The sequence below is a fragment of the Sceloporus occidentalis genome, unplaced genomic scaffold, assembly GCF_023333645.1.
Source record: "Sceloporus occidentalis isolate IW3139 unplaced genomic scaffold, rSceOcc1.0.p SCAF_1, whole genome shotgun sequence".
NCBI classification, from domain to species: Eukaryota; Metazoa; Chordata; class Lepidosauria; order Squamata; family Phrynosomatidae; genus Sceloporus; species Sceloporus occidentalis.
The window spans coordinates 7,318,161-7,344,225 of record NW_028316981.1 but is presented as its reverse complement, the minus strand read 5'-3'; the positions used below and the strand labels follow the sequence as shown (position 1 = coordinate 7,344,225).

Genomic DNA, 26,065 nt, shown 5'->3' with positions numbered 1-26,065 from the left:
GCAATAGTTTATGATTTAGGATCTAAGAAGGTTCAACTTTCCCAGTAGTAGAAGTTATTGTTTAACCTGATTGTTGTATAATAAATCCTTACTGCTTTTATTTTCTAGAACTGTGTCTGACTGTTTTCATTCAAGAACTGAGAGAGAGAGAGCTGTTCATCCCGATTTACTACACTGAACCCACTGAGCAACACAGCTACTTAGTTTTGATGCCAGAAAACCAGATCCAAGGAGGGATCTTGAGGGTAATAAGGCAAAGGGACATATCTAGGGGTAGCTATGTTGGCCATTTAGCAATGCACAATAACTCCCAAAATCAAAAACCAGTGATACATTTTGTGGCAAAGGTGTTAAAATCAGATTGGTAAAATAATGATACGATGATGTTAGTCAGAGGCCTGCCTTTTGTCAAGATGCTGGTGTTCTTATTCTGTGGCCACATTGCAGAAATAATCCAGTTTGACACCGCTTTAATTGCCATGGCTCAATGCTATGGGATTCTGGGAACTGTAGTTGTGGCATCAGAGCTCTCTGACAGAGAAGGCTCACAAAACTACAGATCTCAGAATCCCTTAGCTCTGAGCCTTGGCAGTTAAAGTGGTGTCAAACTGGATTATTTCAGCAGTGTGGATGCAGCCTCTGTTTTGCCCTTCACACATGCTCCAAAGTCAGGGGTTCTGGAGGGAGCTGCCATTGTCTTTCCACACATTCAGCCATGGAAGAGTCACCCAGAGCAAACTCTCCTTCTTTCCCAGCTCCAGCTTTTTGGTTTTGCTTTTTTTTTCAATGGTGTTTCAATGGCTTTCTGGTCTATCTGGAAATGTAGCAAATGTTTTAAAAATTCACCCCAAACACGCAAAAGGATGAAAGATACTGGATTCTCAGTGGAAGATTGTGCTCTTTGGCTTCCCAAGGGTTAAAACGAAGGAAATGGTTTCCTAGAGAGGAAAAAGACAATGGAGGAGGAAGAGGAGGAGGAAGGCTTGCCAGCTGCCTTCCTCTTCCGGTTCGGAGTGCGAATCTCCTTCCCAGGGAGGAGGGTCTGGAGGTGGGGCAGCCTTTGGGAGCCCAGAAGGGAAGGGAAGGGGAGCCTCCTGGAGAGAGAAGGAGCCTGGCTGCTCCTTAGGCCCCTCCTGAGCCTCTTCAAGTGGTAAATCTGCTTCTCTTCTTCAGATGAATAAGAAGAGGATGGAGGGGACAGGCTACCTTCCCTCCCTCTCCTCTCCTCTTCCTTCCTCCCTCCCCCTTTCTCTCTCTCCCTCTCCCTCTTTTTCTTTATATTTTTACATTGCTCAGTCTGCTGATCTGTCAAAGCAAAGTGTCTCCTTCCCCAGATTCAGTTCCCTGGGTCCAAAAGTCTTTCTGAAGAGTTGTTTATGGGAAGGAGGCAGGAGTACTGTGTCATGATGCCCATGGCTTCCTCCTTCACTCTGCTGCTAATGGAGTGGGATTTGATTTCACTTTGGATTGTTTTAAAGGTGTCATTAACCACCTTGAGGCCCATCATCCTGAGAAGGCATGGTGCAAGTGTATTATTGTTTATGTTTATAGTTGTTATTTGTGACTATAACTCAATGCAGCTGTGAGGCTGAGAAAGGCAAAGAAGGGTCCCTCTTTGTCCTCCCTTTTCTTGTTTTGGGGGACTAAAGCCCATCATCCTCCACCTTGTGTTTTGAGCAAAGAGGGGGCCATCTTGTCCTTTGCTTCAGGCACCAAAATTTTTTGCCTTCACTCTGTAGAATGACTATAAAGAAGCATTGCTTTTTTCCCTACAGCCACAGAGTTTGGTACGTCAATAACAGTGTATGAATAAAAGGGAAATGGGAGAGATTGCTGGGCCTTGAAAGGTCTTCTGTGAAGAGACTGAGCAGAAGGCCTGAAGGGTGCCATCCCAGCCCTCCTCCTTTTCCACTGGATCAGTTCAACTTCAGGATCAGAGGAGGAGGAGGAAGAGTCCCTCATGGAGAGGGAAGGAGGGACTTTGGGGCGCTCCATGGGGCCCTTTCCAGCTCTATGGGGGAACCCTTCCTCCTCTTTCCCTCGGACACAGGATGAGGATGCCATCCTTGAGGGTAGTAGCCTCATGGTCCATCAGAGGGGAAGGGTTTGGGAGAGATGCCTGGGCCACTGCCTTTCCGTGGGACTTAGAATGACAGCATGAGCCTGCCATCCATTCCTTGGGAAGAGCACAGCAGAAGACATGCTGCTATTAAATCCAGTGGGAGTTCTGGGCATTGGCTGGGCATCTCTGCTTATTTGTTTATTTATTTAATGTATTTATACCCCATTCTTCAGTCCTAAAGGCTCTCAGAGCAGCTTACAGACAGTTATTCAGACAGTTCCCTGCCCTCAGGCTTACAATCTAAAAAGACATGACACAAAAGGAGAAGGGAATGGTGGTGGGGAAGGGGATCAGGTTCAGCAGTTCTTCTCTCCCTCTGAGGCCTGGACCAAGGCAGATGGACTGGAGGGAGGGCTCTTTTTCTTAATTGAGGCCGGGCCCATTGGGATCTTATTATTATAATAATATATATTTGTAAATAATATGAAATATATACAACAGAATTAAATTTATTTGTATATATACAATTCTATTGTGTATTATTATTATTATTATTATTATTATTATTATTATTATTATCTTTCTTTATAAAGCACCGTAAATGTACACGGCGCTGTACAAAAACTAAATAAAATCAAGAATATATAAAAAGCCTACCTATGGCATACAGTCTAGAGGATTGTGTGTATTTTTATGCGTGTGCAAGTATGGATAATATATATAATTTATACATTTAGTTACTAAAATCTTATAATAATATATATTTGTATATAATATGTAATATATACTATATAATTATATTTATTTGTATATAATTATACAATTCTATTCTGTGTATATATATGTGTGTATATACATATATATTTATGCAATTTAATTATAATTATATTTAATTTTATAATTAGACAATTCTATTCTGTGTGGTTGTGTGTGTGTAATTCAGTCAGCAATTGGTTGTATTTTTTAGTGGAAATGAACCTCTAGAGCAGCGGTTCCCAACCTTTGTTGGGCCGCGACCCCCATTGAAGACTAAAGTTCCCAACCTTTTTTGGGCCTGCAGCTGCGGGAAGGAGGAGGCAGCCCCCCGTCCCTTCATCCTCACGGGTGCCTGCGCCAGCGCTGGCACTCACAGGGAAAAGGGAAAGAGGAGAGAGCCCTACCTCGTCCCCTTTTCCTCACGCGGTGTTTGCGCCAGCACCCGCAGGGAGAAGGGGAGGCAGGGGGGATTCCCAACCTGGCAATCCCCGAGAAAGGGTCGTGCGACCCCCAGGTTGGGAACCCCTGCTCTAGAGGGAACACTCCACTAGGCCTTTGTAGCTCCTCCAGCGCAATTTTATTGTCAATGTCTGGCAGATGTTGACCACAGAGTTGCCCTGGAAGACCTAGAGATTCCTACAAAGATGTTCTCTCAGGTAAAAGCATAGTGTTTTTGTTATTTGCAGTTTTTCCGCATCCACGGGGGTCCTGTGCCCCTAACCCCAGTGAATGTGGGGGGACAAGTATATATAGATACAATATACAATATATACAATATAGAATTCAATGATATAGCCATGTATGGCTGTAGAATCAGCATGTAGAGAGATCTTGTGGCATCTTTGAGACTGATTGAAAGAAAAGTTGACAGCATGAGCTTTCCTAGACTTAAGTCCAAATGCATCTGAGGACGTAGACTGAAGTCTAGAAAAGCTCATGCTGCCAACTTCTTTCTTCAATTAGTTTCAAATGTGCTACAAGATCTCATTAGATACAATTTTTCAGACCAACATGGCTATGTCTTTCAGTCTTAGCTGCTAGCTTCTGGTCAGAAAAATAAGCTACTTTCAAGCTTAGATTTGAATTTTTAAGTAAATCACTACCTTAAAAGAGTGCCCATAATGGATGCTTGACGGAATGTCTTGGTTTCTTCGTAGGGTTTGCTATCTGTCAGCAATCTAGCCAGCCTTTTACTTGTGGGAGAATCTGGCAGAACACAAAATAACGTGTTCAACTCAGGCAAGGGCTATCTAACACCAGTCAAGGCATGGAAAAGTAAGGTTTGGTTGGTCTCATGTTTAAAAAGTATATCTTCTGTTTAGGTGTGGAAAAGAGGAGAATTAAGGGAAAGAAGAACCATGGAAGAGAATGAGGAAGAGAAGCTGATCTGTTCAGAGAGACAGTCCCAGTCCTTCAGGCAGTTTCTCTATGAGGAGGCTGAGGGGCCCCGAGAGGTTTGCTACCAACTCCACAAACTTTGCCATCAGTGGCTGAAGCCAGAGACACACACAAAGAATCAAATCCTGGACCTGGTGATCCTGGAACAGTTCCTGGTCATCCTGCCCCCAGAGATGGCCATCTGGGTCAGGGAATGTGGGGCAGAGACCTGTTCCCAGGCAGTGGCCCTGGCTGAAGGTTTCCTATTGAGTCAGGCTGAGGAGAAGAAGCAGGATGGGCAGCAGGTGAGCGTCATTGACATTAGTACAAGTTAAAAATGAGGCAACATTGTGATTCAGCAGCTAAAAGGCCAATGTGATTCTAGGCTGCATCCATAGAAGTATAGTGTCTAGGTCAAGGGTAGTAACAGTACTACTCTATTCTGCTTTGGTCAGGCCTCACCTGGAATAATACTGTGTCCAGTTCTGGGCACCACAATTGAAAAAGGATGCTGAGAAGCTGAAACATGTTCAGAGGAGGGCGACCAAAATGGTGAAGGATCTGGAAATGGTGCCCTATAAGGAGAGACTTAGGGAGCTGGGTATGTTTATCTTGGAGAAGAGAAAGTTAAGATGTGAAAAGAGAGCCTTGTTTAAATATTTGAAGATACTGTATGTCATACAGAGGATGGAGCAAGTTTGTTTCCTGCTTCTTCAGAGAATAGGACCCAGAGAAACGGATTCAATCTACAGGAAAAGAGATTCCACCTCAACATTAGGGAGAACCTTCTGACAGTAAGAGCAGATAGAGACAAGTTGGAACCCATTCCTTCAGTGTGTGGCGGAGTCTCCCTATTTGGACATTTTTAAACAGAAGCTGGATGGCCGCCTATTGGGAGTGGTTTGATCGTGAATTCCTGCATGGCTGGGGTTTGGACTGGATGGCCCTTGAGGTCTCTTCCAACACTGCTTTTATGAATGTACTTTTAAAATGTTGTAAAAAAAACTCCTTCTGATTTATTGACCAATGTTTTCGGGAAATTATCAATAGAAAGATGATTCTCCTCCCTTCCAGCCTTCTTTCTGTTAAAATGGATTTGTAATTGGTTGACTGGCCGAACCCAAAGGGTGTTCAACAATGGCTCCTTTTCATCCTGGAGAGAAGTGACCAGTGGGGCCCCACAGGGATCTGTCCTAGGCCCAGTGCTATTCAACATCTTCATGAATGACTTGGATGAAAGAATTGGGGGCATACTTATCAAATTTGCAGATGACACCAAACTAGGAGGAGAAGCTAATACCCCAGAGGACAGTATCAAAATTCAAAATGACCTTAATAGATTAGAAAGCTGGGCCAAAGCTAACAAAATAGAGTGGCACTATTACTTCCCTTGATCTAGACACTATACTTCTATTGATGCAGCCTAATATTGCATTGGCGTTTTTAGCTGCTGCATTGCACTGTTGGCTCATGTTCAATTTGTGGTCTACTTGAACTCCTAGATCCCTTTCACATGTAGTTTCATTCAGTCAGGTGTCCCCCATCCTATATCTGTGCATTTCATTTTTCCGCTCAAAGTGCAGTACCTTACATTTCTCTGTGTTGAAATTCATTCTGCTCTGGTCAGGCCCCACCTGGAATACTGTGTCCAGTTCTGGGCACCACAATTCAAAAAGGATGTTGAGAAACTGGAGCGCCTCCAAAGGAGGGTGACTAAAATGGTGAAGGGTCTGGAAACCATGCCCTATGAGGAGCAACTGAGGGAGCTGGGGATGTTTAGCCTGGAGAAGAGAAGGTTAAGAGGTGATATGATAGCCCTGTTTAAATACTTGAAGGGATGTCACATTGAGGAGGGAGCAAGCTTGTTTTCTGCTGCTCCAGAGAACAGGATCCGGAACAACGGATGCAAGCTCCAGGAAAATAAATAAATAAATAAATAAAATGTTGAGAAACTGGAGCGCGTCCAAAGGAGGGCGACTAAAATGGTGAAGGGTCTGGAAACCATGCCCTATGAGAAACGCCTTAAGTAGCTGGGAATGTTTAGTCTGGAGAAGAGAAGGTTAAAAGGTGATATGATAGCCTTGTTTCAGTACTTAAAGGGATGTCATATTGAGGAGGGAGCTAGCTTGTTTTCTGCTGCTCCAGAGAACAGGACCCAGAACAATAGATGCAAGCTACAGGAAAAGAGATTCCACCTCAACATTAGGAGGAACTTCTTGACAGTAAGGGCTGTTCGATAGTGGAACACACTCACACGAAGTGTAGTGGAGTCTCCTTCCTTGGAGGTCATTAAACAGAGGCTGGATGGCCGTCGGGGATACTTTGATTGAGATTTCCTGCATGGCAGGGGGTTGGACTGGATGGCCCTTGTGGTCTCTTCCAACTCTATGATTCTTTTCTCATCCTTTCCTTTAAAATTCTTAATGCTGTTTTTGTCCCAGGACCTGCTGGGAGAAAAGGCCACTGAAATCCTGGAGGCAGAGAAGCTGTCCTTAGCCTCCAAACTGACAGCACAGTCCATGCAGCTCCTAGAGGAGGGCTCAGGAAATGCTATCTCATTGGGTAAGGATGAAGGAGGGTATTCTTCACTTTAGTCTCCTCAATATACCCATCATAGACAGATTGCAACTATCTTTCCCTGAGCCTCTATATAGTGTAGATGCTGATCTTCTGCAAGTATCTTGTTTTAAGAATTGAGATTTTTTTTTAAAGCCAGCACTGTGAAAGAGCCATTCAGTTAGTGTGTTATATGGAATGAATGTATAACTTTTCAAAGGACAAGTACAAAGGATTGAAAGAAGGGCTGAACTGGAATTGGTATCCTCGGTATCTGCCATTCCCACTATCTTTCTGTCTAGGGAAGACCCTGGAACATGGAATAGATCATCCACTGTCAGAGCCAGAACAGACCTTCCTGACCTTCCCATTCAGGCACACAAAAAGTGCCAGTGAGTCCTTAGTGATGCTTTGACCATGTGGGACCAGGTCCATCTGAAACCTGCTTTAGTTGCCAGCCTTCCTTGACATATCTAAAGGATGGGAGGAGTCATAACTGATGGCATCCTATTGATGACATTCATCCATCCATTTCCATTTTGGGAATAAGAGAGGGAACAATTCTCTGGCTCTTGTTATTGTTGTGAGCCTTCAAGTTGTTTCTGACTTAGAGCAACCCTAAGACAACCCTATTACAGTGTTTTATTGGCAAGATTTGTTCAGTGGGAGTGCCCCTTTGCCTCATCTCAGGCTAATAGAGTGTGACTTGCCCAAGGTTACCCAGTGGGTTTCCATTGCTGAGCAGGGCTTAAAACACTCATGATTGTTTAGTGCTCAGACCACTATACCATGCTTTCTCTCTCTTGCCGTTGTGCTCCATCCCAAACCCTGTACTCACAGCAGCTGCCAAGCCCTAGGAGGGGCTGGTGCTGCTGTTTCTTAGATTCTGGAAAGGGCGGGGGGGGGGGGGGAGAAGAGAGGCAATTCATATCATGAAAATATTTATTATATTTATTTGTATGCCACTCTTTTCCCAGGACTGGGACTCAAAGTGGCTTCACAGCATTAAAAACAGTACAATTAAAAACATTTTTTAAAAAAGTACATTAAAAAGCACCTTGAATTGTGCCCAGAAACAAACTGGCAGCCAATGAAGCTGTTTCAACAGGGGTGTTGTATGGTCTGTGTAATCTGCTCCTGTTAACAGCCTGGCAGCAGCTCTTTGAACCAGCTGAATTTTCCGAATACTTTTCAAAGGCAGCCACATGTAGAGCCCATTACAGTAGTCCAAACGAGATGTAACCAAGGTATGTACCACTGTGGCCAAATCTGGCTTCTCAAGGCACGGGCGCAGGTGGCGTACAAGTTTTAAATATGCAAAAGCAGTCCTGGTCACAGCAGAGATCTGGGCCTCCAGGTTCAAAGCTGAGTCAAAGAGTACCCTCAAACTGTGAACCTGTGACTTCAGGGGGAGTGTGACCCCATCTTACACAGGCTGGATCCCTATTCCCTGATCTGCCTTCCGACTGAGCAGGAGCACCTCTGTCTTGTCTGGATTAAGTTTCAACTTGTTTGCCCTCATCTGCATATTGATGACACTGCACCCCAATACAGTCAGCCCTGCATATCCACAGATATTTTTATCCACGGATTCCAGCATGCACTTAAATTCCCCCAGAAGGATCAAGTATATAGTTTGAGAGAATCTCTAAAGTGATCTCTGTCAGCGCAGACCCAATAGGATTCTGTGGCTCAGAGTACTTTGCCAGCTTTCTCTGTTTCTCTGCAGGATGATATACAGTGGTACCTCGGGATACGAAATGATTGGGTTACGAAATTTCCGGGATACGAAAAAGTTGGATTGGCAAAAACTGTTTCGGGTTACGAAATATTTTTCGGGTTACGAAATTCATTTCGGCGCGAAATTCAAATGCTGCAAAGTGCAGCTATAGGCTTTCCGGGTTACGAAATTTTCGGGTTACGAAAGGAATGGCGGAACGAATTAATTTCGTAACCCGAGGCACCACTGTATACATGAAAATATGTATTTCAATCAGGTATAAATAAATAAAGACAAATATTTATTTTAGGTCTTCCATGCTTTTTTGCTTGTCTCTACCAGTCTCGTGAGATCCAGCATATTACTTTAAATGTTGGACTGTGCCTCTGAAAACCAGGGTTTGAATCCATGCTGAGACATGAAAGCCACTGTGTGACCTTGGGCAAGTCACAATCTCTCAGCTTGAGAGGATGGCAGTGGCAAGGCCATTCTGAAAAAAATTGCCAAGAAAAACTTGTGGTAGGTTACCTTTGCAGTCTCCCTAAGTCAACTTGAAGGTACACAACAACAAACCAGCTTCATGCTTATTCAGCAAAGACCTGCAATTGCCTGCTTTTGGAATTTGGAAGGACAACAACACAGTACCTGAGGGAATGGTACAGAAGGCTCACTTTTGTCTTCCTCCCAGGAGATAGAAGACTGCCAGGGCCAAGATGTACTGCCTCAGCTCTTCATTCTGACACTCTGCAAATAGCTTCTGAGAGCCTAGATCAGGTAAGGGGCAGGATCTCTGGAGAGGACATGTGGGGTGATCCTGGTCCTTCTTCTCCATGGACTTGAAACATTTTCTCTCTGCTTTTTTTGTTCCATTAGAGTTTCTTGTTGTGGCATTTTTAACTGAAATATACTGGGAAATCCCAATCTGTCCACTTTTCTGTTCTGACTGAGTTCATGGCATCTTATTTCTTCTCCCAGGTGACTTTTGAAGAGGTGGAGATTCGTTTCAGCAAGGAGGAGTGGTCCCTACTCGATCAAGACCAAAGGGCCATGCACAGGGAGGTCATGGAGGACAACATGGAGCTTATGGCCTCTCTTGGTGAGGCTCCCTCTTTTTCCTGGCTGATCCAGTTACTCTGTTAGGACCCCGTAGCATCTTCCTTACTTCTTGCTGTATTTCTGCCAGTTGAGTTATCTTCCATCTGGGTTGGTTAAGGATGTGCTCCTTAGGATAAACCAATCGCCAGCTGTAGGACTGGGCCCCCGTTCTCAGACCTCAAAACATATTCCCACTTTGTCAAGTTTTCATTTCAGCAGGCTGGGCAGCTTTCTGGTGCCTCTTCAAATGAGGGTTTTGTAGGGTAATTTAAATTTGCTAAAGCTTTAACCTTTGGTAAGGAAGCAAAAATATTTAAATATCAAAACTAAGCCTGTTAGGGTTTAGCTTTAAATTTGCAGAGTAACAGAAATGTGCCTTTGTCTGACTATGGCCTGGTACAGACGGGCCCTTTGCTGCGCGCCCATGACGTGTTAGGGTTGATCGAGGGTGGGGCGTGTACATGCCCCGCAACCCTAGCATGTCATGGAAGTGCCGCAGCTGCGGCATGCCCACCAGATGGGGCGCATAATGATGACGTCGCAGCTGCGCCGCTTCCAAATGGCAGCGCAGCTGCGATGTCATCGTGACGTCTCTGGCGCTTTGCTGTGTTGCAGCAGTGCCAGAAAAGGAGCCGCTTCCGGGTGCCCCTTTTTTGCTGCACAGCAGCGCCACACAATTTGTTTGCTGCAGCGCTCCTGTGGAGCAAAGAGAGGCATTGGGGAGGCACCTCTTTTTGGCACTCTGTACCGCGCCTATGCTTCCCTAAAAACTGAGACAGACTCAAACCCCGCCCCAACAAATACGTAGCTTGTAGTTTAAAACAAAAGTTTACTAATGAGTTAATCTATATTTACATAAAAGGCTATATCCTATTCTAGCTAGTGAATAGTTGAAGTAAAAAGCATCTTTATCTCACCATCTTTCCATAGAAAGTTGAGAGAGGAGGAAGTTGGAAATTATGTAGCTCAGTTGAAAATCTTGAGAGAGTGTGTCTTTTAGTCCCATTAACCCGAATCACATGGTTAGTTGGAATGAGAGAGAGGAGTTTGCATGCAGGAAATCCCTGTCTTTCTAAGGAGGGAGAGAGAGAACGCAAAAATCTTCCAACAGGTTTTCTCCCATTCACAGTAAGTTATAACAAACTCATACATGGATACATACATACATAAGCATGGATGTTTGGGTGGGACACCCCCCCCCCACCTTCCGAGGATATTTGTTTTGTCTCCAGCAACTTCAACTGTGGCATTCAGTTACTAGTAAATTTGGAACTGCTGGAATTGTTTACAGGCAAGCGAGAAAGCAAAGATGGAGATATTCTTTCTTCTGTAAGGAAACTTGTCTTTTCACCACCTTGCTTTCTTTGGGTAGCCAAGTCCAGCTCCTCCCATTCAATTATCTGAAGATGCAGAAGGGGAAGATATCCCAGAGGGAGAGAAGATGTGAGTGAGTGGGGGAATTGATTATTCAAGTCCTGCCTGGGATAGAGGTTAAACCTGAGTGAATGTATACAGGGAAGTGCTGCTGAGCAGTAAAGGAAAATGAGTGTGTCCCAGTGAGCCTAATCTTTTCAGCAGATGGTCCTATGAATGCTTACATGAGAAACAAAGAAAAGCACTCCTGCCCACAAGGCTTACAATCTCAACAGTACAAGAAATGTTACAATAGTGTTAATCAATATTAACAATATTAATAAGATATTAAGGTTGTCAAATCAGTATAGCAACCAGCTTTTACCAACACCTTTTGAGAGGTGCTGAGTGGAGCTGATGATATCTAAGGAGAGACACTGGAGGCCCACCTGCTTCAAATCCCCTGCTCCAACTAGGACATATTGACATTAATAATGTATTTGAGTCCAGTCAGTGTTATTTTTCTTTTGGCCTGTGGCTAAATTATTTTTCTCATTACCAGGCAGTGATGGACAAGAGAGAGAGGATTTAAGAAAACAAAGGATGTCTTTGCAGGAAAGAGTCCAATGTCAACCAAAGAAAGAGAGAGGAAGTAAAATCAACACTCAGCAGAGGAAGGTGACTAAAGCTTTTGCTTCTCAGACTGGAGATTTCTGTGGAATATCTGTCCAAGAAATAAGACAGAAAGGAGAGGGACAGAGTAAACATATTTCTCTTGAATGTTGGAGAAACCCTAGTTGTAAAGAAATTGTTACTTTTCACAGTGGAATTCATGTAGAAAGAATGCAAACAGAAAAAAGAAAATGTGAATTCTTGGGATGTGGAAATAGCTTAAGTTGGATATCACATGAAAGGCCCCCCACACAGGGGCCTTTTAGCTGCTTAAAGTCTGAAAAATGTTTAGGTAGGGAGATAAGCCTATCAAGTTACAAAGTCACTCACACCAAAGAAAACCAATTTAAATGCATGGAATATAGAAAGAGTTTCAGTAGAAAGACAAATCTTATTTGTCATAGAAGAATTCATGCAGAAGAGAAGTCATTTAAATGCCTGGAATGTGGAAATAACTTTAGTCGGAAGACAGATCTCACTCGCCATCAAAGAATTCATACAGGAGAGAAGCCATTTAAATGCCTGGAATGTGGAAAGATATTCAGGCACAAGTCAAATCTCATTCGTCATCAAAGAATTCATACAGGAGAGAAGCCATTTAAATGCTTGGAATGTGGAAAGAAATTCAGTCAGAAGACACATCTCACTCATCATGAAAGAATTCATACAGGAGAGAAGCCATTTAAATGTCTGGAATGTGGGAAGAGTTTCAGTCAGAAGAAAGGTCTCACTCTTCATCAGAAAATTCATACTGGAGAAAAAGCATTTAAATACTTGGAATGAGGGGAAAAAATCAGTCAGAAAACAGGACTCACCATCAATAGTTTTTTGTGGGTTTTTCGGGCTCTGTGGCCATGTTCTAGAAGATTTTCTTCCTGCCGTTTCCCCAGCATCTGTGGCTGGCATCTTCAGAGAATGCTTGCCTGGAAAAATTGGGTGTATATATACTGTGTGAGCCTGGGAATGCAGGAATGATTTGCATGTGTATTGTTCTGTGCTTATGGCAGGCCTCTGACTGGGAGGCTAATGCAAAAGAGGATTAGTATCTGCCAACTGGTGATCATTATCTGCTTTCCCACCTGGACCTCATCTCCTTTCCCACCATCATTCCCTTCTCCTTTTGTGTCATGTCTTTTAGATTGTAAACCTGAGGGCAGGGAACTGTCTAATTAAAAATATAATTGTAAGCTGCTCTGATAGACTTTACGGCTGAAGGGCTGGCTATAAATATCATTAATAATAATAATAATAATAATAATAATAATAAATTTTATTTATCTACCGCCCTGTGGCGAACCAATCCAGGCGGTTTACAACATTAAAATAACATACAGCATAAAAACAATATATTTCCCTCCCCCCTTAAAAAGTTATTAAACTGCATATCTAATTTAAAACCACAATAACTAGTTAAACCAACAATAAATTAAGCAAAATAAAACCAACCAATAAACCACTGCAACTTCAATTCTAAAGAAAGAAAAAGGGGGCTTTGGAGACATTACTGAGGAGTGGGGAGATCCTGAGGCCAGGATATTTCAGTCTGGGAAGGCCTGCCTGAAGAGATCCGTCTTGACAGCCTTTTTGAAGCTGTCCAAAGATGTTAATTGATGGATCTCGTCCGGCAGGTCGTTCCAGAACCTGGGGGCGACAGCAGAAAAAGCCCTCTGGGAGGTCACCGCAAGCCTTGATTTTTGAGGATGCAACAAGTTCCTCCCTGAGGACCGGAGGGTGCGAGGAGGATTGTATGGGAAGAGGCAGTCTCTGAGATAGCTTGCACCCAAGCCATTTAGGGCTTTAAATAATAATAAATAATGGCCACATAGCCCGATAAAGCCACAAAAAACTATGGATGCCGGCCATGAAAGCCTTCGATCTCACCATCAAGTAACCCACACAGGAGAAAATAGTGGTTTCATTCACACTGCAGAATTAATGAAGTTTGACACCATTTTAACTGTTGCAGCTCATTGCTATGGAATTCTGAGAATTTGAGTTTGTTGTGAACCCATATCTCTCTGACAAAGAAGGCTAAATGTCCCACCAAACTTCAATTCTCAGAATTCCTTCTCATTGAGCTATGGCAATCAAAGCAGGGTGAAACCAAATTATTTCTGCATTGCGGATGCAGCCAATTTAAATGTTTAGAATGTGGAAAGAGATTCACTCAGAAGAGAGGTCTTAATTCTCATCAAGCAGCTCACATATTGGAGAAACCATTTAAATGTTTGTTGTGTGGAAAGACTTTCAACAGGAAGGTAATCCTCACTTGTCATCACACAATTTACAAATGGGAGAAACCCTTTAAATGTTTAGAGAGTGAAAAGAGATTTAGTCAGAAAACAAATCTCCCTCATCATCAGGCAACTCACACGGGGGAGAAACTGTTTAAACGTGGAGTGTGGAAACAGCTTCAGTCGAAAGATGAGCCTCATTCATCATAAAGTAACACACACAGGGGAGAAGCTGTTCAAAATGCTTGGAGCATAGAAAGAATTTCTGTTGGAAGATGTGCCTCACCCATCACCAAGCAATTAATACAGGAAAATCCCTGTGAGCATCAGCGAAGCCAGAGATAACCTGTTTGTTAAGAGTCAATTAGTAGTGAGCCATCTCAGATAGATGCGATGGCCAGGAGCGCTTGCTATCAGCTTCGGATGATATACCAGCTGCAACCCTACCTGGAGCCGGGGGACCTAGAAGCAGTGGTAAATCACTGGTAACCTCTTATCTTGATTTCTGCAACATGCTCTATATGGGGCTACCCTTGTGCCCAATCTGGAAGCATCAATTAGTGCAAAATATGGCAGCAAAATTGGTCGCTGGTAAATCCAGATTTGATCACATAACACCTATTCTAAAATCCCTCCACTGGCTGCCATTTTAGCTTCTGGGCGCTAATTGGTGTTGGTTATCACCTTTAAAGCCCTACATGGCTTGGGCCCAGCTTACTTGCGGGAACGCCTCTCCATATACAATCCACCCCACACACTCAGATCCTCTGGGAAGAACTTACTGCGGCCACAGAAGATCAGATTGGCTGCAGTTTCCCAGAGGACTTTCATTCCGAAAGTGTGAAGTGACCTGCCAAACGAGATCCATCTTATTACCATCCTTGACGCATTTAAAAAGGCAGTCAAGATGGATCTCTTTCAGCGGGCCTTCTCAAACTGACCTCCCAGAAGAGGGATAGCTCTGTTTGCCTCCAGCTGTGCTCAGCTGTTCTGTCTCATTTCTCCTTGTTTTAAATTGTTTAAATGATTTAACTATTTTAATTGTTACTGTGTTTTATTATTATGGAATGGTGGGGAAGTGTAAGGGAATAGTATAATATATTATTGTTTTGTAAGCTGTATTTTTATTGTATTATGTATAATGTATTAGTATAATGTATTATTGTTTTGTAAACCGCCTCTCCCTGTGGATCAAGGTGGGAAATATAAATAAATCATATTATTATTATTTATGTTGGTGTGTTAAAGAACCCTTTTATTAAATAAACCCTTCTGCTGTTATTTTAAAAATCTCTGCCTAAGTATTATTCATTTATGGTATTTCGTTTATATATTGGTAGTGCACCCAAACCCACAAGAAACATGCACACATTGGCCCATAGGTATAGTTATCCTAGGGGTCTAAGGCTGCAAACCCAAGGTGTGCTTTGAGAGAAAGAGGCAATGTAGGTCACAGGAGCCCGGGTTTAGTTTTAGTGTGGGTACGCTGGAAGGTGCACATGAACAGAAAACAATACAGCACACCCATGCCAACTATGAGCTTGCCATCTGCAGTTTGAGACCCCACAGAGTGCAAGCCCTGGCTGTCTTAATGGGCGCACATGCATGCAGCAACACAAGCAGGAGTGTGCATCCATTAAAAAGGATTGGATTTAAGGTCCGTTATTTTGCTTTCCGGGGGGGGGGGGGGTCCAGAATGGATCCCCGTGGATAGCAAGGGTGCCCTGTAATACTTCCTTCTGGTGAAGAAAGGGCATCATCCAAAGAGATTTGCATTGGTTGTCCAGACATTTATAGACTTCCAGTTCTTATCTTGCCTCCTGGGAACTTCTCTTTAATCCCATTTTGCCCCACAATATGTTTTGTTCTGTAAATATACCTGCTCAAGCACTAGCAATTTGGTCTTGTTTTGAAGTCAGACAGACACTCAGTATCTCACCTGACTCCTGAGCAACTGCTGGCCAACTCAAATCCACAAGGAGCGGGCTGAGCCACTTGTCCTTCCTCAGAAATCCTGGATTGGAAGCCCTGCTTCTGGGATCAGGTACAGTATCACCCTCTGCAATCCTGAAAATTACTATCTGTTACCACTTTTCATATTGCTAAATACTTGTATGTGTTTTTGAGTGTATATTGACCTGGCCACCAATTTGAACCCTCTTATGCCTCTGAATTTGCTACAGTTTATTGTCCAATTGTTGATGTTGATTTGTTTTAATGTATGATTTTAAATTGTTACGGTTTAATTGATGCTTTAAGGGGAGGGTGGGATTGGGGTATGGGATTGCATGAAAATTTTAACTTGTAAGCCGCCTCAATTGTCATCGACAGGCGGAATATAAATAAAAGTTTTATTTATTATTATCATTTATTGAGTTCCCATTGCTGTAGATAATATCCTTTTTTGCTCCTTTGCGGACAATACTTGAGGCATTTCAAATTTTCTGCTAGAGATCTGTAGTTCCTTTCCAAAGTCCAAATCCCAGGATTGCACGGGATGTGAACATGGTAATTTAAGTGAGCTATAAGGAGCTATAATTGTGTAGTGTGAAAGAGACCATGCTCCATATTGCTGCTAAATATAACACTTTCTTGTTATGTACCTTTATGTTTTTGCTAACATGGCAATCCTAAGGTGAACCCATCATGAATTTTTGTTGCCTTGATTTGTCTTTGCCTTCCTCTGAGGATGAGAGAGCGTGACTTGCCCAAGGGCACCCCTCAGTAGGTTTCCATGACCAAGCAGGAATTCAAACTCTGATCTCCAGAGCCATAGTCCTACACTTTGAGTATGACATGCCCTGCTACTTTCCAGGTTCAGACTTGCTTATGGATGAGACCACTAGCTGTGCTGGCAGGTGCTGCCCCCAAGTCAGATTGACACCCCAAGATCCAGTGAAACAAGCATTACAACAGTCTTCTTCTTTTTTATTTTTATTTTTTTTGGGGGGGGGATGTCCCTGCTGCAATTTCCTCCGGAAATTCAAGTAAGTAGGAAGAAGCTGCTAGCTGAGGCCCCATTTTTTTGGGGGGGGGAGGGGTGTCCGTTTTTGGACTCTTTTGACCCAAAGAAGCAGGAAATCATATGTTCTAAAGCAGGGGTAGGCAACCCTTTTGACCCGGGGGCCGGGTTGCTGTCCCTCAGACAACTGGGGGGCCGAAGCCAATAAATAAATAAATAAATAAACCGGGACAAATGTAGGAGAAAATTTTCAAATGGAGGGTACGCGAAAAAAATTGCTGATTTTTTTTTAAAATGTTAAGATAAATGCATGCTTCTGAGGCTTCTATAGACAATTGCCCCACCATGCCCCTCGCACGAGACGCCAAAAGCCCCGGCGGCAATCAGCAGCAGGACCGGGCTGGGGCCGGTCCCAAGGCCTCGCCGGGCCGCATCCGGCCCACGGGCCGCAGGTTGCCTACCCCTGTTCTAAAGGCACAGATAGCAAACCTCAAGCATGTGAGTTCTGTTTTAAGACTTCTGCCAATTCCTTCAGGTCTTCAAAGGATAAGCACAGACTGTTAACTCTTGCATGAGAGACACCCACAGTCCCATAGTATCGAAACCAGGGTTAGATCTACACTACAATAATGCAGTTCAGCACTGCTTCTATTGCCAAGGATCAGTGCATTGGAATTCTGGGATTTGTAGTTTTGTGAGATATAAGCCTATTTTGTCAGAGCACTCTGGTACCACAACAAACTACAAACCCAAGGATTCCATAGGATAGAGCCATGACAATAAAGACTGTCAGACTGCATTAATTCTGCAATGGGGTGCCAAGCCTGCCTGTCTGCCCACCAAAGCCCCCAGGCCACGCAAAGGTGAACAACATGGTGCATAACCCTAGTAGCGCAGGCTGCTTGGAGAACAGACACTCACCTCCCTACCTCCTCCCGATTATAGCTGTCCTCCAAACGTAGGGCTGCCATAATTGTCCACTTTTGCCAGGGACAAAATGTAGGACAAATTCAAGACCAAACTGTAGGGCAACTGCAGGACAAAACTCATCTCAAAATGTAGGACATTTAAGGTCCACCATTTTTCTTCAATGTCCTACATTTTGGGCTGAGTTTTGTCCTGCAGTTGTCCTACAGTTTGGTCTTGAATTTGTTCCACATTTTGTCCCTGGTAAAAGTGGACAATTATGGCAACCCTAAAAACGGCAGCCAGGGTTGGGAGGAGGCTTGGAGGACAGGTACTCACCTTCTTTCCTCCCAATCATGGCTGTCCTCCAAAAGGCAGCTAAGATTGGTAAAAGGCATGGAGGATGGGCATTTGCCTTCTCTCCTGCTCCCCAGCCCCACTTTGCCTTCAGGAGACAGCCAGTCTGGGGAAGTTACTGTATTGACCCATGTAAAAGTTGACACAGGTGTTTTGGAACCATGTTTAGTCTGGAGAAGAGACAATTAAGAGGTGATATGATAACCCTGTTTAAATATTTGAAGGGATATCATATTGAGAAGGGAGCTTGTTTTCTGCTGCTCCAGAGAATAGGACCTGGAACAATGGATGAAAGCTACAGGAAAAGAGATTCCATAGATTTTTGTGGGTTTTTCGGGCTATGTGGCCATGTTCTAGAAGAGTTTCTTCCTGATGTTTTGCCAGCACCTGAAGAAACTCTTCTAGAACATGGCCACATAACCCGAAAAACCCACAAAAATCTATGGATGCCGGCCATGAAAGCCTTCGACTTCACAAAAGAGATTCCAGCTCAACATTAGGCAGAACTTCCTGACAGTAAGGGCTGTTCCATAGTGGAAGACACTCCCTCAGAGGATGATGGAGTTTCCTTCCTTGGAGGTCTTTAAACAGAGGCTGGACGGGGATGGTTTGATTGAGATTTCCTGCATGGCAAGGTGTTGGACTGGATTGCCCTTGTGGTCTCTTCCAACTCTGATTCCATGATTCTATGACTTATACACGAGTATATATTGTAAATGTTTGGAATGTGAAAAGAGCTTCATGGGAAAGATGAGCTTTACTCATCTGTTGAGCAATTCATACAGGGAAGAAACTATTTAAATGCCTGGAACGTGGAAGGAGCTTCAGTTGGAAGACAAGCGTCACTGATCACCAAGCCATTCACCGGGGAGAATCCTTGTGACTGGCAGGCAAGCCAGGGGTCCTGTCCAACCAGCAGAACAAAGTTTGCTCAAACACATTGAACTGCTCTTCTCTTTTGTGGTTTAGGAACCTAATTGTGTTATTTTCACATTATTTCTGTCTATGGTAGCAAATTTTGTGCTAAAGAGCTCATGTCCAGAGAGACACAAACTTCATTAACTGAGAGAGACAAAGGCTTTTGAGCATCTGTGACTACAAGCCAGCTCTTCCACTTAGTGGAAAAGAAAGGGCTCCCAGTAGCACCAGTTCACCCAGCGGGCTTGGAGTTGGAATAGGCTCCCTATCTGCGCAGAGGGAACTCTTTAGGTTTACTGGAACTTTATTATTCCTTGAAACTGATGGATTATGATTTTGTGTCATAACCTCAATACTGAGTATGGAAGAGTTCATTCTTTGTGAATCCCTGAACATCTTAGTGTTTTAAAAAGAGAAAAGATAGGGAAACAAGTCTACAAAATAACTAGCCCCCTCACACCCATACGGACTCCCTACAGCTGTAGTGTTGGACCCCTTTTTTTCACCATTATTCCTCCATCAGGCCTCCAAAAAGTCCAGTTGAATGGTCCCATGAGGTGGTTTTTTTAATGCAAACGTTTGAAAAAAAGTCCCCTGAAGGACAGTGGGGGCACAGCCCTCCAGGATCCCATGGGGAGACCAATACAGCCTCTTGCAAAGGTTGCCCTTATTGAAGGCCTTGTTCCTACAGCTAGTCCCAACTGGAGCAGAGCCATAGAAAGAACTGGCTATTCCAGCTGGGATAAATAAAGAATCACAATTCTCTCTTTTTTAAAAAATAAATTATTTATTGCATAATAAAGGAGGTTTATGATGATACAAAATGTTGGAGGGCTTCTAGAGAGTGAGTTCTTGCACTGGATCCCAATGCAATGTGTTGGATTTGCCTGTTGTTGCCTCTGCATCTGTTCTTTCCATTTTTTGCCTGGGAACTGTTTATTGTGATTTCTTAGGTCTGCACTAGAGTTCTTCCAAAGGTTTTTAAAGCCGGGAGCTTGAAGGGAAAGTCTTCTAATTTACTCAAAATCCTTTATAGAATCGTAAGAATTGTAGTGCAAAGTGCTATTTCAGTGATGCAATGTAACCTGAAAATGACAACAACAGATATGGCAATCTCCTGATATATCTGCCCCATCTGGAAGAATCCAAATATGTTAAGCCAAGGTAACTCAAAAGTGGGGCACCGCAGACTGATGCCAGTCCAGGAGCCATGAGCTGCCAGTCTTGTCTGCTGCAAATTTCCAGGAAAGACAGTAAGGAAAGTAGCCAATGGTCCTGATCCCTGGAAGATGCAGGGGAGTTGGGGGGAGTGATGGCAGTCTTCCACATCAGATAGTTTGAGAAGTACTGCTTTAAGGTGCTAGTGTAAGCATTTTTGGTGTGTCCAATAACATCCAAACAATACCTTTATTGGGCCAACCAAAATGCACAATGACATGTTGCAGTCTTTCAAAGTCACACTGGCTTCATCAGGCAAACAGGAGAAAGACATTGAAGATGTTAGTCAGAGGCCTGCATTTTCTGTTTTTGGTCTTAAACTTTGAAAGCTTGCAACATGTAATTATGCATTTTGGTTGGCCCACTAAATGTATCATTGTTTGGATGTCATTAATAATAATAAATAAAATTTTTATTTATATACCGCCCTTTCAAAGATCAGAGCGGTGAACAACATAATAAACAATACAATACATAAAAATACATCCAATCAAATTACATCAGTATAAAAACAATTTAAAAACCCTGTTAGCCAATCTTCTTGCCAGCAAGAGAGGAAGGGAAGCCAGCTGGAACCACCGCCATTCCTGGATTAGATTTGCTATATGGCCAACATGGCTACTTGTAGACATTTCTGGTATGGTTTGTTTCAAAATTTTGCTCCACAACAAGACTGTCTCGGTTCTATGTAATAAAATTTTCTACAGTGCCTTTGTAGGGTGTCAGTGAGTTTCACATGGGACACCGTTTGAACATGGCCATTTCCTTATTCCCTGTCCTGAAATGCCCTTTTATTTCTCATAATACTCCCCATACCTGTATCCTCATCATAATATTCCTCATAGTCCTTCCGTCATGATGCCTTTCCCTTCCTATTTCTCCTCACTCAATACCCTTTCCATTACTTTCCCTTCACTCCAATGACACTCCAGCCTCTTTTTCCCTCACCTTTCTCATAGTTCTCTCCAGCCCACCTGTTCTGTTTCCTCACCTCATTTGCTCAGTTGGCCATTTCCACACTTCCTATCATGTTACCTTGACATTTTTCCTTCTAAATATGTCTTCACAATATCCTCACTTCTGCTCATATTCCTTGCTAGAGTTTCCCCCCACTTACTCTTCCCCTCCTGACATCCTCTATACATCGTTGTGGTCATGATACCTTCTCCACCAATGGATGCCCATGGATGTTTCATACATAGCACATTCTGACTCAGGATTTGACCCTGGGTCGCTCCAGTCTTAGTGTGGTCTCCTAACCACATTGCCTCTCAGTAGATCCACATGCAATTGAGGGTTAATACACCCTGCAGGCACTAGATCCCATCTGATCCGTGAAGTTAAGCAGCATCAGCCCTAGTTAGAACTTGATGGTACTAACGAGGGGGTGTAAGCTATATTTCAGAGAAAGGAACTGGCAAAACCATCTCTGGACATTCCTCACCTAAGAAAAATACTAGGGAATACATGACACAAGACAACAGACGATTTGAAGGCACAAAAGGTAAAGGTAAAGGACATTGACCATAGAATTGCTCTGGAGGAGCTACTAATGCCTAGTGGGGCATTCTCTTTAGGAATCTCTTGGTCCTTCAGTGCCACTTTGGGTTAAAGTTGATCACAGAGTTGTGCTGGAGGACCTAGATGTTCCTAGAGATACCATATTAATAAAATCTATGGATAATCAAGTCTGCAAAAATCAAAGCCACAAATGTCGCAGGAGAAGTGTAGTTGAAAGAGTTGCTTTCTCAACCTTTACAGGGTCAGCCCAAGACATTTAGCTTGCCTGAGGCAAAAGGCAAAATAGCACACCTCTGTAATAAAGTGTGCAGTTTACACAATTCTATCTTCTATCAAAAGAGAGGACTAGATGGAAGAAAAACCCATGATAAATTTGCCTCAGGTGAAGTTTGCCTTCAAATGACTTGAAGGCACACAACAAACTTGAACAACTTCCTTTCATTAGAGAGGTAGATGCTCTCCACACTTCATTCTTTCAGGCTACATTTTTGAAAATGATTGCAATGAGTGATTGTATTTCAAGTGGACTGAAATCTACCAAAGTCTATGCTAAAATAAATATCAGTTTTAAATGTGCTGCTCCATTCCTTCTTTTTCCTCCCCTCTCCCCTTTCTTGTTATGTCAAAACAGATGGGCATGGCTATCATCTTTAAAAAGTTCATAGGTAATTTGTCATTTTAAAGTACAGGATACATCCAGTCTTTGCCACTGTGATTACACTCGTCCCTCCACATTTGCAGATTCGACTTTTGCAGATTTGATTATTCAAGGGGTTTATTATGTTCTCTTTAGGAATATCTAGGCCCTCCAGAGCAACTCTATGGTCAACTTTAACCAAAAGTCACACTGAAGGACCTAGAGATTCCTTGAGAGAACTCTCCACTAGGCCTTTGTAGCTCCTCCAGCGCAATTCTGTGTTCAATGTCTGGTAGATGTTGACCCCAGAGTTGCACTGGAGAACTTAGAGATGCCTAGAGAGATGTTCTCTCAGGTAAAAACATAGTGTTTTTATAGTTTTCTTTGGGTTTTTTTTTTTTGGGGGGGGGGGGGGGCTATGTGGCCCTGTTCTAGCAGAGTTTCTTCCTGAGGTTTCGCCAGCATCTGTGGCTGGCATCTTCAGAGAATGTTTGCCTGGAAAGGACTTGGCTATAAATATTATGTGACCTGGAAAGGCAGGAGTGATTTGCATGTATATTGTTAGTTGCTAATGGCAGGCCTCAGGGTGGAGGGTCTGCAAACGAGGATTGATGTCTGCTTGATAGTGCTCATTGTCTGCTGGGAGAGTTCTCATTTGCTTTTGTTGAGTCTTTATCTTGCTATCTTTCAGGACTGGTAGCCAGACCTTGTTTACTTTAAGGGTCTTGAAAGCCTTCGACTTCACATAGCGTTTTTGCTGTTTTTTCCACATTCACCAGGGTCCTGTGCCCCTAACCCCAGCGAATGTGGAAGGATGAGTGTACTACCAATCATGTAGAGATCATTTAGGATGCTTTAACTGCCATTGCTGATACCTACAGAACACTAGGATTTGTAGTTTGCCAGACTCCAGCACACTTTGTCAAAGAAAGCTGAAGACCTTGTAAAACTACGAATCCCAGGATTCCATAGCATGGAGCTACCACACTTGAAGTGTCAGATTGCATTGTTTCTTACCCTCAAAAGCAATTTCAGAAAAGGCTCCCAAGCACAATGATCTGATATTCAAGAATTTGTACCAGAACACACCAAAGTACATGGAAAATATCTTCAGGGCATATCCATAAAGGGAAAAATATGGAAGTATCCAGACTTTCTGTTCTGATTTTACCTGCATCTTCTCCAGTTTGCATCCAAACTCTTAATTGAAATATTTCAAGTGTCCCTCCTTCTTCCCCTTCCCACTCATGCAACATTTCAGATGTTGATTTGCACACATTTCCATATAGCCTTCTTTAGTATAATTGTGGGATTATAGCCAAAGTCTCTTTCTGGAGAAAAGCGGCATAATAAAATTATTATTTCTATTAATAATAAACTAGCTAAGTATTAGAATCATTTTGGTGCAAACATTCCTTTTTCTCTTCGCTTGATCTCTGTTTAATCTCTGTCCTTAAAACAGCAGCTATGTTTTACTGGTGGCAGTTACCTTAGCTAATTCTGAAATAATGCAAACAGACTGCAAAATGAGATACATCACATTTTGGAAAATACTGGTTTAATTTAAACTGATCTGGAGTGGGAATTAAAAATTCTTGTAAGTACTGGGAATTCCCTGAGAATATTTCAGGATGCGGAAAATGTGGTCCCATTTGGATGGACTGGAAAAACTAGAAAGTCCCTGGTATGGTTCCTGTACTTTCCAATTTTTCTTTTTAAATCTACATGATGTTTTCCGCATTATGACATATTACCAGTGTGAATTGTTTATGTGAATTGTTGCTAATATGGGGGCTTGACAGACAAGCAGCTCCATGATGCCCGTCTTTGCTCCGAGTTGGTGCTGCAGCAGTTGCACGCTGCAGCACTGACAGGCTGCCAAAAAAGAAGCTGCTAGAGCGACTTCTTTTTTGCAGCACCGCAAACAGGAAAGGGCGCCGCCATGACATCACTTTCTGTCTGCAAAGTGCGGATGCTGTGGCATCATGGCGGCCCCTGTGTAGACCGGAGGCTGCCATGATGGCGCCACCATGCGCTAGGGTTCAGGAGCATGCGGTTGCTGCACACTCCCAAACCCTAGTTTTGGCCCAGTTACGGCGCTTCCCACCTATCATTACTGGGCCATGTTCACTGTGTGAGAAACATTTCTAAGTGAAACCAGAAAATTTCTCTAAAGAAAGGACTGAGGAGATCACCAACTAGAGAAGTCAGTGGAAAATAAAAGTGTAGTTCATAATACCCAAAACTCAGTCTTCATACAGCAACAAATTTGAAGCCAGAAAACTGCATCCTACCCTAGAATCTGAGATCTAAGTAGGCCTGTACTGCAGCCATTCACTCAAAACCACAAGGTTGCGAGTTCAAGACCAGCAAAAGGGCCCAAGCTCGACTCAGGCTTGCATCCTTTCGAGGTCGCTAAAATGAGTACCCAGACTGTTGGGGGCAAATTAGCTTACTTGCTAATTAGCTTACTTGCTGTTCACCGCTATGATCTTTGGAATAGCGGTATATAAATAAAACAAATTATTATTATTATTATTATTATTATTATTATTATTATCATCTGATTTGTCAGACTCCATTTTGCCCTTTTGGTTTGAAATGACTTACCCCATTATTTCCATTTCTTGTTCAATAAATTATTGTCAGCAAATGTTTCATTTGCTTTCATTACCACTTTTATTCCATTTTCATACTTTTCTAACATTGTTTTTGACAGGTAACTGAGCTACTTAAAAGTAGAACTATAGGTAGGTAGATCAAGTAGTTTAGGCAGAACTACTAACTTTTTTCCAGAGAGTGCAGTCCAAGTCCGAACGAAGCATGTCTGTGAAAATGCCAGTATTTACTTCCGAGTAAGATAGCAGACATCTTTATGAATACTTGCTTAAATTAAAATTTCAAAAAATTTCAATTATTTATTTCTAGAATTTGTTAGTAAAGAAACATGAATAGTTGAACAACAACATAAACAAGAAGGCTATGCATGAAATCAATGTAATGTAGAAGTAGTGTATATAGACTGTAAGACGACCTCATGTACAAGTCGCGAGCAGATTTTGGGACCAAAATACTGGATTTTGATATGACCCATGGATACGTCAAGGGTAAAATTTAGGATTATATAACAAAGAATGTAAAGGATAATGATGCCAAAGAACTAATAAAATTCTGGCAGGCCTAAGTTTGTGCTCATCCTAAAGGCTGGATGGATGAGAGAGTAGAGGCCTCTTTTTGGTGCGCCCATGATGGACTAAGCTCTCGCCTTTTACCACCCTATTTAGAGAAAGTGGATGGCACCATATACAGTGAACCCTTGTTATGTGCTAGGGTTTGGTTCCAAGATCCCCTGTGTATAACAAAATCCGTGTATGCTCAAGTCCCATTAAATATAATGACATAGAAAAATGGTGTCCCTTATAAAAAATGGAAAATCAAGGTTTAATATTTGAAATTTATACTTTTTTGGAACATTTTCAAACCGTGTATGCTTGAATCTGTATAAAAAATCAGTGTATAAGGGCTGACTGTATACATACATATATATGGATAAGTCGATCCAGGTTTTTTGGGTCAATTTTTGACTAAAATTTCTAGACTTATACATGAATATATACAGTAGATCTAAGGTGTGAACTGTGAGCATAGGTCTTTTCACACACACAAAAAAAATCACATTATTACTAGCAGAGAAGCTACATAAGGTTTGAGACCTCCCTAA

The 26,065-nt window shown here is 42.7% G+C and overlaps 1 protein-coding gene across 2 annotated transcripts; it reads left to right on the top strand.

Annotated features, from left to right (window-relative positions):
• Positions 1-868: 868 nt before the first annotated feature.
• On the top strand, positions 869-15,109 carry LOC149320560 (zinc finger protein with KRAB and SCAN domains 4-like). Of its 2 annotated transcripts, none has more exons than XM_089505253.1 (6): positions 869-1,150; positions 4,141-4,500; positions 6,637-6,757; positions 9,160-9,245; positions 9,447-9,567; positions 11,482-15,109. In XM_089505253.1, the coding sequence occupies exons 2-6, from the start codon at positions 4,177-4,179 to the stop codon at positions 12,372-12,374; spliced, it is 1,545 nt and encodes a 514-aa protein (XP_089361379.1). In that variant the 5' UTR covers positions 869-1,150; positions 4,141-4,176; the 3' UTR covers positions 12,375-15,109. The 2 variants fall into 2 exon arrangements, with proteins under 2 accessions (XP_089361379.1, XP_089361388.1); XM_089505262.1 differs by lacking the exon at positions 869-1,150 and adding an exon at positions 1,644-1,787.
• Positions 15,110-26,065: the final 10,956 nt, after the last annotated feature.